Genomic DNA, 16798 nt, shown 5'->3' on the forward strand with positions numbered 1-16798 from the left:
AGAACTGATATTTAACCTTGCTGGAACAGGGCACTCTGTGTTCTTTTTCAGGCTGCACATTGCTGTAGTAGTTAGTATGGTGGCCAGATGATATTACAATAATTCCAAGAAAGGAGAAGCTTAATGAAGGTAGTCTCTCAAGAGAGCTGATGGGAATGGCCCAGCTTTCTATCTCTCCCTTTGTGTTAGCTATACAGTGGTACCTCTGGTTAAGACCTTAATTTGTTCTGGAGGTCCGTTCTTAACCTGAAACTGTTCTTAACCTGAAGCACCACTTTAGCTAATGGGGCCTCCTGCTGCCGCCAAGCTGCCGCCACACAATTTCTGTTCTCATCCTGAAGCAAAGTTCTTAACCTGAGGTACTATTTTTGGGTTAGCGGAGTCTGTAACCTGAAGCGTTTGTAACCTGAAGCATTTGTAACCTGAGGTACCACTGTATTATTTTAAGGTTTTTTTCTGCGACCATTTCTGTATTTTTGTGTGTGGAGGAGGTGTTTAGTTTTGTAATTTGATGTTCAACTGCCTGCAATGCAAGAATCTTTCACCCAATGTGAAAGCCAATCTTTCACCCTTCCCAATAGACGGCACACTATCTTTTTCATTAATGAACACTCATACTTTACATTGTGGGTGCCCTTTGCTGGATCACGCATGGCGCTACAGTTCCCAGGGAGCTTACTGGCAAACGGGCCTCTCAGTGTTAATTTTTGGAGGTTCAGGCCCAGCCTCAGTAATCAAGTTTTTTCTGGGAAGTTTAATAAAGTTACATTGGGAAGTTTAATAAAGTTACATTGGGAAGTTTAATAAAGTTGTGGCCTAATTTTAATTCCATATAATGTTGTCAGAGTCTTTATTCCTTCATTTTTAATCCCTGGGGGCTGGGGCTGTCGCCACCTGGTCACGCAAGGTTTGTGTTATGTCGAACCAATACATAGCAGTTTGCATGAAATTAATGTTGGATAAAAAAAAGATATTCAGATATGGAGTGGGTTGCAGAATCAAAGAGGCTGACCAGTCCGAGGCAGGAGGCAGTTGGAGGCTGAGGACCTGCTCAATTAAAAAAGTCATATCTACAGCACCATACCAGATGCTGCAATCTTTCGAATTGACGTTTCCTCTTTGTGGAATTTCATGTGTGTTTACCATAATGCTTATTTCTATTCTATAGAGGGGAGGAGGCATAAATTTATCCCACTGAAAGGTCCCCTTTGCCCTTTTGTTATGTGAAATCAGCATCAGCTTGGAACTCCCTGTGGCTGAATTGCCCAGGGAATTTACATTGTGTTAGAGAAAATATATATATAAATGCATGATAGGATCAAACTAAATAGGCCGGAATGCTGCGCACAAACCTGTATTGTAGACAGATGTTTTGTTTGAGGAAATGGAGAAGTGCGATAGGATCTATATGCTGCTGTTCTGATATTTTGAAAGAGGTCAAAGCAGTGATTTGGAGAGCATGTTTCAAGGTAAAAAGGTCTCTGCAAATCAATGTAGAAGATGGGGGGGCAGTTTCAGCGGTATATGTGTGTGTGTGTGTGTGTGTGTGTGTGTGTGTGTGTGTGTGTGTGTGTATGTATATATATATATATCAGACGGAGTGTTGACCTCTCCTCTCTCAGGACCTGCTACACATTTTGTATTGAATTTGTAGCACAGTGATGGGTCTAGCAGGAGTGATGGTGAAGAGATATTTTATGGAACTGGTTAGATAAATATGTTCTGAGGGTCCTCATTCACTATGAGGCAAGGGATATAGGGCTGCATCCGACTACGTTCTACTCAGAGTATGCTCATTGTAATTAAGGATCTAACTTATTCATGGCCTTATGTTTGTGTATCAACATAACCAATCTATTAAGATTTTAGGTTCAGATCATTTATATCTGGGAATAGACCGGGGGGGGGACTATTTCCAGTAAGATGGATATGAATTAGTAATAGCAACCAAAATGATGACTTCAGGAGCTCTTCACAGTCCTTTGGCTAAAAAAAATTAGAGATTATATAGGGCGTTGGCCTTCTAATGTCATCAGATGCAAGTGCTAGAAAGAAGTGAATTAAGTAACACAAAACATATTGTGAGTGATAGAATTTATTTTCTGCCAATGGCAGTTTATGTTTCCCATCTCTTCTGAGATATGTTTTGAGTTTGTTCAACATTGTCATTCATTCTACATTAACTTAGTCTCCATATTTTTAAAAGGAATTGTTAATCCAGGATACAGACATAGAATATTTATAATAATTTGGTTAGCTTTCATAGCTACATCACTAAGAAGTTATATACTATGTGACTTATCTAGAGGGTGTTTGTTGGTTGATAGATAGATGTATTCTATTCATGGAGTTAAGCAGATGGCACTCAGAAAATGTTTAAATCTGTGCTTTCTGTTCCAGCTCTTATTTAGTCTCAGAATGGAACAATTTGTGACAAAAAATGAAAGGGATAATGAAACAGTTGTCACAGAATTTATCCTTCTAGGATTCAAGACACTTCCTGAACTGCAGGCTCCACTCTTCGTTATATTTCTAGCAATCTACACGGTGACAGTTACTGGAAACATTCTTATAGCCACAGCAGTCCTCGCTGATCATCAACTTCACAAGCCCATGTACTTCTTCCTGGGGAACCTGTCAATTTTAGAGATCTGCTACATCTCAACAACCCTTCCAAAACTTTTGGCTAGCTTGTTGAGTGACTATCATGGGATTTCCTTTAGTGGGTGTTTCCTCCAGTTCTATTTCTTTGGCTGTTTTGCTTGCACTGAGTGTTACCTATTATCTGTGATGTCATATGACAGGTATGCAGCCATATGTAAACCATTACATTATGTAACCATCATGAACAGGAGACTATGTGTTCAGTTATCAGTTGCGCCTTGGATTATTGGTGCTGTACTTACTGCAATTACGGCATTCTGTGCGTCACATCTGAATTTCTGTGGCCCCAATGAAATCGACCATTTCTTTTGTGATTATACACCATTGTTAATGCTCTCCTGTGGTGAAACTCAGCAGGCAGAAATGTTGATGACAGTGGTGGGATTCGCAGGCATCATGCCACCATTGATACTGACCTTGACCTCCTATGCTTGCATTATCAACACCATTTTGAAAATCCCTTCAAACAGTGGCAGGAAAAAAGCTTTTTCTACCTGCTCCTCTCATCTTATCGTGGTCACCATTTTCTATGGTACCCTTATCATAGTGTACATGTTACCAAACACCGACACACTGAGGGATCTGAACAAAATCTTTTCTCTTTGCTACACCATCCTGACTCCCATGTTCAATCCCTTCATCTACAGCCTGAGGAACAGAGACTTCAAGCAAGCGCTCACAAAAGCCTTCAGCAAATTTGTGCCTGGGAGAACAATGGAAGAAAACCAAATGCAGCAAAATTAAATGCTTCTGTAACTGAGGAGACAAACTGAAAACAATAGAAGCACTTTGGAGTAAGTGGTTTGTGACTTGCAATTTCAAAAATCCACCAGTGAAATTAATTAAACTAACAATATTGATGGCTTTAAAAAAAAAAGATGCAGAGCATATACATGTATAATGTCACTCAGAAGAGTGGAGACATTTCCAAAACCTAGTATTCCACCCTTTGTAGTCTGCTGGGACTACAGAACTGAATAAAATGAACCATAGGAAGAAGAAATGGGGTTAATCCAGCAACTGTGACAGAAATTTAACCTCCTTGGATTTAAGGCTCTGCCTGAATTGCAGGGTTTAGATTTTGTTGTGATTCTGGAAGCCTGCATACCTAACAATGGCAAGGCACCATTAACATGTGTCAACTTCTCACAACTGTTGAATTCCTCATGCAAGACAGGTCCCACAACTTTTGACTGTCGGGGGCTGCAGATTATATCTCCCCACCCTGCCATGAACTGTCATTGAAATTGTTGCATTGGAGGAAGATGTGCCATTAAAGGGTGTCCTAACTAGAGATGTATCATTCAGTTTTGATCCTGTGTCAGTTTTGCATGTGCTCATCCATAAATCTGATCCACCATGCTGCCATTTATTTTGTTTACCAATCCATATACTATTTATTGCTGGTACTCAAGAGTTTGTCAAATGGCCATTCTTGAAAAGATAGCTCATAAACTTAAATATCTAAAAGGCAGAGCTGTTTATTTTGTGTCTTGATTTTATTTCTTATAAAAATAATGAGGAACATGTTCACTCAGTGCCACCATTGTATGCAAATGTCTGGCTCATTTAAGATTATATAAAATATTTATTATTAATAATGATGGAACCAACAGCTGATGTATACTTTGTAAAGGGGATTCTTGTATGTATTAATACTTGATTATCTCTTTTGAACCACAAAATATCTTTCTACTTTTGTCCTTCCAGGCTCTGATGCATTATGGTTTCAATTTCTTTTTCTTTAACTTCTTACTTATTGTTATGTTTGCAATTTTTTGTTCACATATCAATAATTTTTTTTATAAAAAAGAAGGAAAAGAATCCTTTGTACAGTAGAGAGCACTGACTTAACAGGGTTCCCAGTTGCAGTGAATACTCTCTTTCAGATCTTTTGCCTCAATGAATGAAGTCTGGGGTGGAGCCAATGGGGACATAGCTGGCATATGCAGTCCTGTGAGACTACCACAATTTATTCACCCATCTCTATGGGCAGATTGCTTAAATTATTGCAGCATATAATCCCACTCTTCCAGGTCTTCTGTTTCAAACATTATTTTTTAAATCAGGACTCCCAAATTGATGAAATGTTTTTTGAGGGGGTGAAGGGCATGATGCATTGCACACTCACCATTTGAATGGCAATGGCTATTAACTTGGGGGGGGCTGCCCCCTCATATATTTTATGGGGGGGTGAAGGCCCAATTCAATTCAATTTTATTTACGGTCACAGACCAGCTCACATACAGAATCAAAAATCATAAAACTCAATGGTGTAGCATTAAAATTTACATGGCAGGGACAGTACACGTGTATTTATTACAGCATTTAGAATATGTAAATTAAAACTGGGTCGCTAAAATATAGCCTAAAGTTGCCCTTGGGGGGCCTTAATCATTGTGGTGACACCGCTTGTTCCCTGAGTTTTATAGCAGTTGCACAAAATTTGGCTACTTTTATCGTAATCTCAGGGTCCTTATCTTCTACAAGGAATTTTAGGCATTGGGATTCGGATTCATTCGAGAAATTTTGCATAACAGGGGAAATGAAAACCCGGCATATGTCACTGTAGAAACGCCAGCGTAATAATATGTGGGAGGCAGTTTCTACCTCCGACATACCACAGGGGCAGACTCGTTCCACATATGGTTTACCTGCGAATCTTCCCTGCAGTAAAGCAGATGGCAGTAAAGGGTAAATGCCTGTCTGTATTTAGGTATTTGTTATTTTGACAAATACTTTGCTGGGCGAAATCTTCTCCCATTATCTTTTATGGCTGGGTGTTTATTCATCTCGTTCACATGGCGTTGCAGTTCCACATCCCAAACACGTTGGCAGATTTTTGCTCTTGCTTTCTCGTAGCCTGAAGCTATCAAGGCCTGTGGGGAGAATCCAAAGTCTCTTAGCTTTTCGTACAGTGGGGCGGGGTGAAGGCCGCTTGGCCCTCAGAGTTGGCTCCTATGTTTGAGAAAAGCACCCAACAGAGGAAATACTGCTATTTGGCACAACCTTAGACTTGTAGCAAATGGGGGCAGGGGGGGGAGGTGAGGGGAATTCATGGGGTTGGAGCAGGGGCATACCCAGGATCAAAACTGGGGGGGGGCAAGCCATGGTCATTCAGGACGGAAAAGGCGAATGAAATCAAAATTTTAAGAAAACTTAAACCACAGAGTCTAGGGCTTGCTGATCAGAAGGCCGGCGGTTCGAATCCCTGCAATGGGGTGAGCTCCCGTTGCTCGGTCCCAGTTCCTGCCCACCTAGCAGTTCGAAAGCACATCAAAGTGCAAGTAGATAAATAGGGACGGCTCCGGCGGGAAGGTAAACGGCATTTCTGTGCGCTGCTCTGGTTCGCCAGAAGCAGCTTTGTCATGCTGGCCACATGACCCGGAAGCTGTCTGCGGACAAACGCCGGCTCCCTTGGCCTATAGAGCGAGATGAGGGCCGCAACCCCAGAGTCGGACACGACTGGACCTGATGGTCAGGGGCCCCTTTACTTGCCTTTTTATAAATAGTTATAGGACAAGCAACTCTGGCTTACTTTTCTTTTTGGAAAGGAGGTTCAGAGATAAAATAAACCAGCGAATGGAAATAAAGCAACTGGGGAGAATTGGACGTGTACAAGTCGGTGCGCGTGTGTGCGCACGGACAGCCCAGAAGGAGCGAGGTCGTGGTCGGCTGCATCTGCTCTGTGGCAGCCCTTAATGCCGTCGTCTCCTCCTGATAGAGGCAAAGCGGGCATCTCACACAGCGGGAAAGGTGCATGCCACCTCAACCATTCGCTCTGTCCCGCTTCTTTCACTCCTTATCCAGCGCTGAAATAGATTCCTCTACCAGTCGCTAGGTGGCTCTAGATATGTCTCGGTTTTTACACCATTTCAGTGTGGTAAACAACTGATTATTTGCCATCGCCCTACATAATTTTGTTTCGTTTCATCACTTTATAACCATTTTTAAAAAAAATGCTTCTAGGGGGAGCAGCTGCCTCCCCCTGTCCCTCGCTGGGTACGCCCATGGGTTGGAGCCCGAATGTGTGCACCCTTTGCCTCAGAGGAATCTCAGGTATCAACCTGATATCTGAGAACTCATACAACAGATAGACTCCCAGGTCCATTCCGCACTCCCTTGCAGAGCAACTTCTCCAGAGATGTCACACTAGATTTCTCTTTAGGATTTAGACATCACCAGTGTTGGATTTTTTGAGCCTGAAAGGTGCATTTTGTGGATTGTGAGTGCAGCAGAAATAATTTAGACAGACCCCAGTGTTGGGTGAAAATCAGGTCAGATTTCTGGGGAGGAATCATGGCTCATTACACATCTCCTCTTGAGACTCCATTGACAAAGATAATTCGGTGGTGATTTATGATAGCCATTAGATTTCATATCATCTCTGAGGAACAGAGATAACAGGGATTAACTTCCAGTGTTCTAGAAGGGCTGCTCTCTCACTTTGGGACTGAGGAACCTTCAATGAAGCTGTTTGGGTGAGCAGAAGAACTGCAATCTTGTCCAAACCCCACTTAATAGCCCTAGGGGGTCAGTCCTTGGGCAAAGATTGACTGAACCTCCCTTTCTTCAACTACTTCTGAAACTGCTATAAATTATGACTGAGGTTTTCTGTCTGCTGGTTAAACAGCTCATCTGAAATAAGTCCTGACTGCTCGACTTAAGAGGAGATGACACTAGAGGGCTGAAAAGCAAATAGAACAAAAAGCATTACAGTGGTGCCTCGCTTAACGAATGCCCTGCTTAACGAAATTTCCGCTTAACGAAAGGATTTTTCGAGCAGAGCTTGCCTCGCTAGACGAATGCGTTTTACGAAAAATTCATCTAGCGAATCGCGGTTTCCCATAGGAATGCATTGAAATTCAATTAATGTGTTCCTATGGGCAAAAAGAAATTTAAAAAAAATTCAATGCATTCCTATGGGATTCACTAGACGAATTTTTCGCTATAAGAAAAGACCCATGGAACGAATTAATTTCGTCTAGCGAGGCACCACTGTATTTAAATATATGCACCTAAGAAAGTTTCTGAACAGCTAAGAGGAGCTCTGAGTTGTTTTGATTTTATTTCACTTTATTTTTGCTCCTCCACTTCACTGGTGAATCTGCTGGTTGTAATATGAAACTACATGGCCATGCTGCTGTGGAAGAAGAATGCTAGGAATGTACTTTTGACAAGCAAGGACTGTGTGGATCTCAAAGAAGGCACTCAGTATGGTGAAAATACTGAAAAACTTCCCACTGACTGCAGAGATGCATACAATGGTGAATAAAAAGTTGAGGACAAGTTGAGGCTGGAGAAGTTAGAGAGTACCTGGAAAAAATACTGATGGAGGATTTTCAGAACAGGAAAATGGAATGGTAAAGCTGGAGGCAATAGATAATGAAATCGAGAGGACCTCCACAGTGTTTCCTGGAGGAGTGAAGCAACCCAATTGTGGAGTTATGATGTTGGAGAAGGGGAAGGAAATCATGGATGGAGACTCTAAGAAATATGCTGAGCTGGTAGAGATAGAGTTGAGAAAGAAAGGGCTCTGAGTACATTTTGGATCCAACAAGTCAGAGCATGTTATTATGGAGGTCCCATTATGAATTCTGATTGTGGTGCGCCTGCTGGCAACATACCTCATCAAAGACAATAGCTACAGCACCCCCAGCCAGGACCTGAGGCTTGAGAAAAATACCCATGTGGTTGTTGACGTGCCAGTAGTCTCGTTTGGAGTAGGCCACCTGGAAAATGCTCTGGAACGCCTGATAACCCTGCACCCAGTTATCAGAGGATCTCCTGATGTTCCTCTTGAGGCTATGTCGCCAATAGAACCTACCCCTGTCTCGTAACACCGTGACCCCCACCCCAAAGCCACAACCTTAGAAGAGTGAAAGCATCCACAAAGTTGCTATCCAGGGTACACTTATGCACCTTGCAGGAAGGATGCAAGTTAGTGAGTTCACAGGCATCTGCCACATATTGTCTTTTTATTAAAGATTTTCCTCGTTTACAAAGTTTTCAAGTTGTTTCCCCCCCCCATCCTACTCTGCCAGGCCTGCAGTAGGCCTGCAATCTCCTTGGTAGATGCAGTGCCTCATGTGTCACACATAATGGGGCATGTTTTTTCTTCTTCCCCATGATGCTTATTTCCATTCTGTAGAAGGGAAGGAGGGAAGTGTGAGAAATTAATACATTCCAATGAAAGGTCCCCTTTGTCCTTTTGTTATCTGAAAGGAACTTTCACTAGAGACTTGACTTGGAACTCCCTTTGGCAGAACTGCCCAGAGAATTTACATATTCACAGAGTAAAAATAAAGAACTGCCAGATGTAGTCAGAGAAAAAAAATAGGTTGGAATACTGTGTGCAGACCTTTATTGTAGTCACACATTTTGTTTGAGGAAAGAAATGGAAAAGTACCAAAGGATCTATATCCAGCTGCCCTGATACTTTGAAAGAAGAGGTCAAAGCACTGATGGGGAGAACAACTTTGAAGGTTCAAAGGTTTGTGTGTGAGAGGTTGAAAGAGAGGGAGATTTATAGGGATATTACAAAAGCTGTTTGACAGTGGAGCGGATTCCCTCAGAAGGTGGTAGACTCTCCTTCATTGGAGGTTTTTAAGCAGAGATTAGATGACCATGTATCATGGATGCTTTAGTTGAGATTCCTGCATTGCAGGGGGTTGGACTAGATGACATTCAGGGTCCCTTCCAATTCTACTATTTGATGGAGTGTTGACCTCTCTCAGTAGCTGCTGCAAATATTCTGCTATTTTATACCACAGGGGTTAGGAGATCATTTATGGTACTGGTTAAACATTGCAAAATATGGGTACTCATTCACTATGAGGCAAGGGACAAAGGGTTGTGTTCAACTTAGTTTTACTCAGAATATACCCAATTTAATTAAGTACCTAAATTGTTTAACCGTACTCATGGCTATTATTTTCAATGTGTCAACTCTGAGTAGAACTATCATCGCATAGGAGCCAACTCCTAGGTAAAAAGTGGGTCTTTGCCCCCCACGAGAATATTTGAGAGGGCTGCCCCCCCCAGTGTTGATGACTGTTGCTATTCAAATGGTGTGCATGCACTGCATCATGTGATTGATTATGCTGGGTGGGGCTTACCTGCCCCCCCCAATATTTTATTCAAGTTGGCACCCCTGTATGATTGGATATAACTCAGGATTGTAGACGTTGCAAGATTCAGTCTACAGGTGAAAATTTTCAAGTGACAGAGCAGAGACAGTCCCCACCCCCAACCCACCTGAGGTGCTCAAGAGCTACTGACAATTAGACTGGGCTGGACTGTTCAATAGTCTGAAGCAATGTGATATTAGTGTTCCTGTGGTGTATTCTGTTTTAGGTGTTCATGGCTCTGTTCTGTAAGGCATAAAAGTTTTCTCTCCTTTCTTATTTGGTTTTGTGCTTGATCTAGTCTCATAAAACTTGTAGCAGCAGCTGATGTTTCCTGATGTTTATCTAAGCCTTACTTTGTTGTTTGCATATTTCCACTGCATAATATGCCTCTTGGTCTGAAATCCCTATACAGCATACCTGAGTGAACTCCCATTGATTCGTAGAAGCAATGGGAAGTAAAGTCTTCGAAAGATACCAACAGTCAGAGATGATACCAAGAAGTTTAATCTGTCAAACTTTCATTTCATTTTTCAGGAGTTTGTAAATACATCAGACGTGTACAAATCTTATGTTGCAGCTCTGATGGTCAAAACTTTCTGCCAAACACTAGGAACTATATTTGTAGTGTGCACTTCGGATTTGATGCATAGCTCTTGCGAAAAAAGGTTGACTTCCACTGCCTTAAATGCATGTATTTACATAAGCAAATGCTATCAGGTATGTTCATATTTGATAAATCTCTGTCTCCACATGCATTTCCTCCTAGACACTTTCCTTTAAAAAAAATATATAGCAACCATTAACTAATTTGTGGTTTGTCCTCATTTTGTAAACTTCTTCATATGGCGTAACAGCCCTAATAATAGGAAACAGTGACTGATAAATCTGTCTCTCCACACCCCCTGTGTGCATGTTTGTTTGTGTTAAGGTTGTAGGAATTAAGCCAATTTCACTGGTATAACAAGAGCAAATAAAGAAATATTATAGAGGGCATTGCTAAGTTGCCTTTTCACTAAAATCGAATGAGGATTATATAGAGTGTTGACCTTCTGATGTCATCAGGCATAAAAATTATAAATAAGTGAACTGCAACAGCAGGAAATGTGTTCAGAGTGATGTTGCCATTTTCTGTTTACGTTCCCTACTTCTGCTCACATACATTTTGATTATGTTCAACAACATAGCCATTTTTATCGTTCTGTCTGGTATCTATATCATTATTTTGACCCGACATAGAGCAGCAAAATATTTCTAATAATGGCTCAGTTCAGCTTTCATAACTTCATCAGAGAGAATTGTTACACAATGTGTTAGATAGATATATAGTATTAAATATATGGATTAGCAGGTGGCACTCACATCATGTTTACATTTGTGATTTCTGTTTTAGAAAATACGTTGTCTCTAGATGAAATAACTCATGGCAAAAATGCAAAAGTATAATCAAACGACAGTGACAGAATTCATCCTCCTGGAATTCAGTTCTCCTCCTGAATGGCAGACCCTCCTCTTTGTTGTGTTTTTAGCAATCTACCTGGTGACAGTTGCTGGAAACCTCCTTATAGCTGCAGCAGTCCTAGCCAATCACCATCTCCACAAGCCCATGTACTTTTTCCTGGGGAACTTGTCTGTTTTAGAGACCTGCTACACCTCAACACTCCTCCCTAGGCTTTTGGCTAGCTTGATTAGTGGCTATCATGGGATTTCTTTTAGCGGGTGTTTTCTGCAGTTCTATTTCGTTGGTACCTGTGCTTGTACTGAGTGTTATCTCTTATCAGTGATGTCTTATGACAGGTATGTAGCAATATGTAAACCACTGCATTATGTAACCATCATGAAGAGTAGGTTATGCGTTCTCCTATCCTTTGCTCCTTGGATACTTGGTGCTGTGCTTACTGTGTTTACAACATTCTTTGCATCCCAGCTGAATTTTTGTGGCCCCAATGTAATTGACCATTACTTTTGTGATTACTCACCATTGTTAATGCTCTCCTGTAGTGAAACTCATCAGACAGAAATGTTGATGTCAGTCTTGGGATCGGCATGCACCATGCCACCAATGATATTGACCTTCGCTTCATATGTTTGCATCATCAGCACCATTTTGAAAATCCCTTCAAACAGTGGCAAGAAGAAAGCATTTTCTACCTGCTCCTCTCATCTTATTGTGGTCACCATTTTCTATGGTACCCTTATCATAGTGTACATATTACCAAAGACTGACACACTGAAGGATCTGTACAAAGTCTTCTCTGTTTTCTACACTATCCTGACTCCCATGTTCAACCCCTATATCTACAGCCTGAGGAACAGAGAGTTTAAAGAAATTCTGAAGAAGTGTGCATGCACACAAAAGCTCATACCAAACTAAAAAAACTTAGTTGGTCTTTAAGGTGCTGGTGGAAGGAATTTTTTTATTTTGTTTTGACTACGTCAGACCAACACGGCTTTCAACAGAAGCACTAAGTGTACGGATGTTATTGTTGATTGTTTCAAAAATGTGGAAGTGGCCAGGCTGTGGCGTCACCGACAGTAATGCAACAAACCACATCCTATGCACTGTCAAGTATACCACTGGTTACAGGTAGGTAGCCGTGTTGGTCTGGGTCGAAGTAAAATAAAAAAAATTCCTTCAGTAGCACCTTAAAGACCAACTAAGTTTTTATTTTGGTATGAGCTTTCGTGTGCATGCACACTTCTTCAGATACAGTGAAATGGAAGTTTCCAGGCACTTATGTAGAGAAGGGGTGGGGAGGGGTGGGGATGGGGGATCACTCAGAAGGGTGGTGGAAATGGGTGATTGACTGACTGATAGCTGTTGATGACCGGAAACGACTGCAAATGGTTTTGCATGAAAAAGCAAGGGTTGAGATGGCTGAAGATCGCTTATCATGTATAATGAGATAAGAATCCGATATCTCTGTTCAAACCAGGTCCCTCCATGGTTTTGAGCTTGGTGATAAGTTGCAATTCAGCAACTTCTCTTTCCAGTCTATTTCTGAAATTCTTTTGTAGTAAGACAGCTACTTTGAGATCTTGTATAGAATGTCCTGGGAGATTGAAGTGTTCTCCTACTGGTTTTTCTGTCTTCTGGTTCCTGATGTCAGATTTATGTCCATTTATCCTTTGGCGTAGGGTTTGGCCTGTTTGTCCAATATAGAGAGCTGAAGGGCACTGTTGGCATTTGATGGCATACACAATGTTAGAGGATGAGCAATTAAATAGTCCTGAGATGGTATGTTGGATGTTGTTGGGGCCAGTAATGGTGTTGTCTGGGTGTATGTGGCAGCAAAGTTGGCATCTGGGTTTATTGCAGGCTCTGGTACCAGTGTCCATGTTAAGTCTGGTGGTTGTATTATTGTGGGTGAGGAGTTGTTTAAGATTGGGTGGCTGTCTGTAGGCAATGAAAGGTCTTCCTCCCAGAGCTTGAGAAAGGGAGCTGTCATTGTCCAGGAGAGGCTGTAGATCTCTGATGATGCGTTGTACTGTTTTAACTTGGGAGCTGTATGTGATGACTAGTGGTGTTCTGTTATTTTCTTTTTTGGGTCTGTCTTGCAGCAGGTTCTCTCTAGGTATCTGTCTGGCTCTGTTGATCTGTTGTTTAACTTCATCAGGTGGATATTTTAGTTCTAAAAAGGTTTGCTGTAGATCTCTAAAATATCCACCTGATGAAGTTAAACAACAGATCAACAGAGCCAGACAGATACCTAGAGAGAACCTGCTGCAAGACAGACCCAAAAAAGAAAATAACAGAACACCACTAGTCATCACATACAGCTCCCAAGTTAAAACAGTACAACGCATCATCAGAGATCTACAGCCTCTCCTGGACAATGACAGCTCCCTTTCTCAAGCTCTGGGAGGAAGACCTTTCATTGCCTACAGACAGCCACCCAATCTTAAACAACTCCTCACCCACAATAATACAACCACCAGACTTAACATGGACACTGGTACCAGAGCCTGCAATAAACCCAGATGCCAACTTTGCTGCCACATACACCCAGACAACACCATTACTGGCCCCAACAACATCCAACATACCATCTCAGGACTATTTAATTGCTCATCCTCTAACATTGTGTATGCCATCAAATGCCAACAGTGCCCTTCAGCTCTCTATATTGGACAAACAGGCCAAACCCTACGCCAAAGGATAAATGGACATAAATCTGACATCAGGAACCAGAAGACAGAAAAACCAGTAGGAGAACACTTCAATCTCCCAGGACATTCTATACAAGATCTCAAAGTAGCCGTCTTACTACAAAAGAATTTCAGAAATAGACTGGAAAGAGAAGTTGCTGAATTGCAACTTATCACCAAGCTCAAAACCATGGAGGGACCTGGTTTGAACAGAGATATCGGATTCTTATCTCATTATACATGATAAGCGATCTTCAGCCATCTCAACCCTTGCTTTTTCATGCAAAACCATTTGCAGTCGTTTGCGGTCATCAACAGCTATCAGTCAGTCAATCACCCATTCCCACCACCCTTCTGAGTGATCCCCCATCCCCACCCCTCCCCACCCCTTCTCTACATAAGTGCCTGGAAACTTCCATTTCACTGTATCTGAAGAAGTGTGCATGCACACGAAAGCTCATACCAAAATAAAAACTTAGTTGGTCTTTAAGGTGCTACTGAAGTATACCACTGTTGTGGTTAGTGCAGGATACTACATATGAAGTAACCAACATGTGAACTATTGCATCAGAAGTAAAGGAGCTGCAATCCTGCATTTACACACACACACACACACACACACACACACACACTCTTGAAGTCAAGATTGTAGCAGGAAAACACCACTCTTTCATGGCTTATTGCCCCCCAGGCACTAAATCCTGAGCTCCTCTAATACTGTACCTTTCGTGGCAAAGTTTTAAGTGGGAAGGATGGAAAGTGCTCAGATTGTGTGCCTATAAAAATGTGATGGTTTATTACTGAACGTGTATGCTGCTGCTTCTTTGCCTGATGTATCACATCTTGCCTCCTGATTATTATAGATAAAAAGCCAGGTAGAATTTTTTCACAATAAACAATATTTGCTTCCATATTCATTCCCCTCCAATTCTACCACCCCCATCAAGATCCATACTACACTTGCCTTTGACATAATTGCAGATTGCTTCCTCCCCATTCACTTTGCTTTACCCCCTTGCAAATATATTATTATATTATCCATTATTACTTTGTTAAAAATTAATATATGACCTGATGTTCAGGATACAGATACTTCCAAGCCAGTGAACAAGGTAAATTAAAACTGCGTTTTTAAAACAAACCAAGCAGTAAACAATATTAACACATTTAAAAGTTATCAGGATCCTTCCTACAGGAATAGAATATGAGAAAGCTAGGGCCTTCTCCAGATACTACCCCCTCCTACCAGACCTTTCATTCTCCCATTGAAGCCTTCTAACAGCACAGTTGATACAGAATCCAGGGTAGAATAGGGGTGGGGGCCGGTGGAGCAGGCCCTGAGGTGGTCTTCATTTGACATCTCCTCTCCTGGAATCCTTCCCACTGCACAGTTGATAGTAGATATTTCATCCCACTTTCTCTTGCCATGCTTTCAGATAAGGAAACCCACTTACCTTTATCTGCTATTGTTCAGTTAGATGCACCCTCCAATGTGTCCTCAATATGACATGGATGGAAAAATAGCCATCTGATTACAGCAACCATGTTACAATCCTATTGTTGCACACTACCCCTATCTCTGAGTGGTACGAGATTTCAGGCGTTCCAAGATCAGTGCTTCCTTTTGTAATGAGGAACAGTGAAGGCTGGTGTTTTTATGATATATGGTATATGATATATGGGCAGGGTATAAATAAATTATTATTATTATTAGATATATACAACCTGAGCCTATGATGGAGGGGCTCCCAGGATTAACACCCCAAGAAGTGCTTGCTTTTCCCATAGCCACAGCTTTGGATTATAGCAGGAATCAGACATGGCTCCATCTCTCAGCTGCCCAGGCTGTTTCTAATTTCTAGCTTCTAGCTCTCATGACTCAACTCTGGCATTTTGTCCTTCTAACTACCACAGAATTGAGGGAGAGGGTATACCCAATTAGCCTACGGCACAGAGCCACTTCCTTTGTTACCTTAACAAACCATACTTAGGGGCCATTACCAATTCCAGCAATTGAAGTTACTCAGGCATACAGCCTCCCTACCCCCCACCCCACCCCCAACTCACAACACTGTGTATACTTACTAGGAAGTAAGTCCTATTGAAAGAGCTGTGATTTACTTTTTGAATAAAGTTGCACATAGTTAACTCATTATCCATATGCGTTTTTGTTTATTAATACTTCAATCTCAATGAAAGAAAATCAATCATTTGAAAGAAAAATGATTTATTTCTTTTAGATAATACACACATATACTGTAAAAGTGTTGAAACAAGTCCTCTATCTAATTTACGACACAGTTCTCAGATTGCAAATACTGAGTACCTTTAATTGATTGGAGGGGGGAGTAAAGGTAAAAATGTAAAGGACCCCTGGACGGTTAAGTCCAGTCAAATTCAACTATGGGGTGTGGTGCTCATCTCCGCTTTTAGGCTGAGGGAGCCAAAAGAGTGGAGAGTAAAAAATTTTTTAAAAAAGATGGGGAGCTTACTGTTGGTAGTGGTGGTGTTTTCTCCTGCCAGTTGCCCATTTGTGGCTGTCATACTTCCTGCCTCCCCCAAGCCATTGGGACAACATGACATCAACACTGGAATATCATGCTGTAGCATCATTCTGATGGGCCTCTGGGGAGAAATGGTGGCTGCTAGTTTATATGTATACATGCAAAGAACAAGATGCAACCCACCTTAATACACACACCTTAAAGATATAACTTCAAGGTCAAACTCTATAATCCCCAACTAATTTCCAGAGATAGAAAAGGACATGTAAGAAACTGCAGTTACCTGAAAAGACAGGTACCAGGAAAAAAAGGGGCTGCCCCTTGTAAATAAGTGCTGATGGAAAAGATGCATGA

The 16798-nt window shown here is 41.5% G+C and overlaps 2 protein-coding genes across 2 annotated transcripts; both read left to right on the forward strand.

The window, feature by feature from the left end:
• Positions 1 to 2418: 2418 nt before the first annotated feature.
• LOC118094151 (olfactory receptor 6B1-like) lies at positions 2419 to 3408 on the forward strand. Its single transcript, XM_035134202.2, has one exon. The coding sequence runs from the start codon at positions 2419 to 2421 to the stop codon at positions 3406 to 3408; it is 990 nt and encodes a 329-aa protein (XP_034990093.1).
• Positions 3409 to 11143: 7735 nt separating this feature from the next.
• On the forward strand, positions 11144 to 12172 carry LOC118094153 (olfactory receptor 6B1-like). Its single transcript, XM_035134205.2, has one exon. The coding sequence runs from the start codon at positions 11215 to 11217 to the stop codon at positions 12163 to 12165; it is 951 nt and encodes a 316-aa protein (XP_034990096.2). The 5' UTR covers positions 11144 to 11214; the 3' UTR covers positions 12166 to 12172.
• The last annotated feature ends 4626 nt before the right edge of the window (positions 12173 to 16798 follow it).

This window comes from Zootoca vivipara, chromosome 13 (assembly GCF_963506605.1).
Source record: "Zootoca vivipara chromosome 13, rZooViv1.1, whole genome shotgun sequence".
Classification (NCBI taxonomy): domain Eukaryota; kingdom Metazoa; phylum Chordata; class Lepidosauria; order Squamata; family Lacertidae; genus Zootoca; species Zootoca vivipara.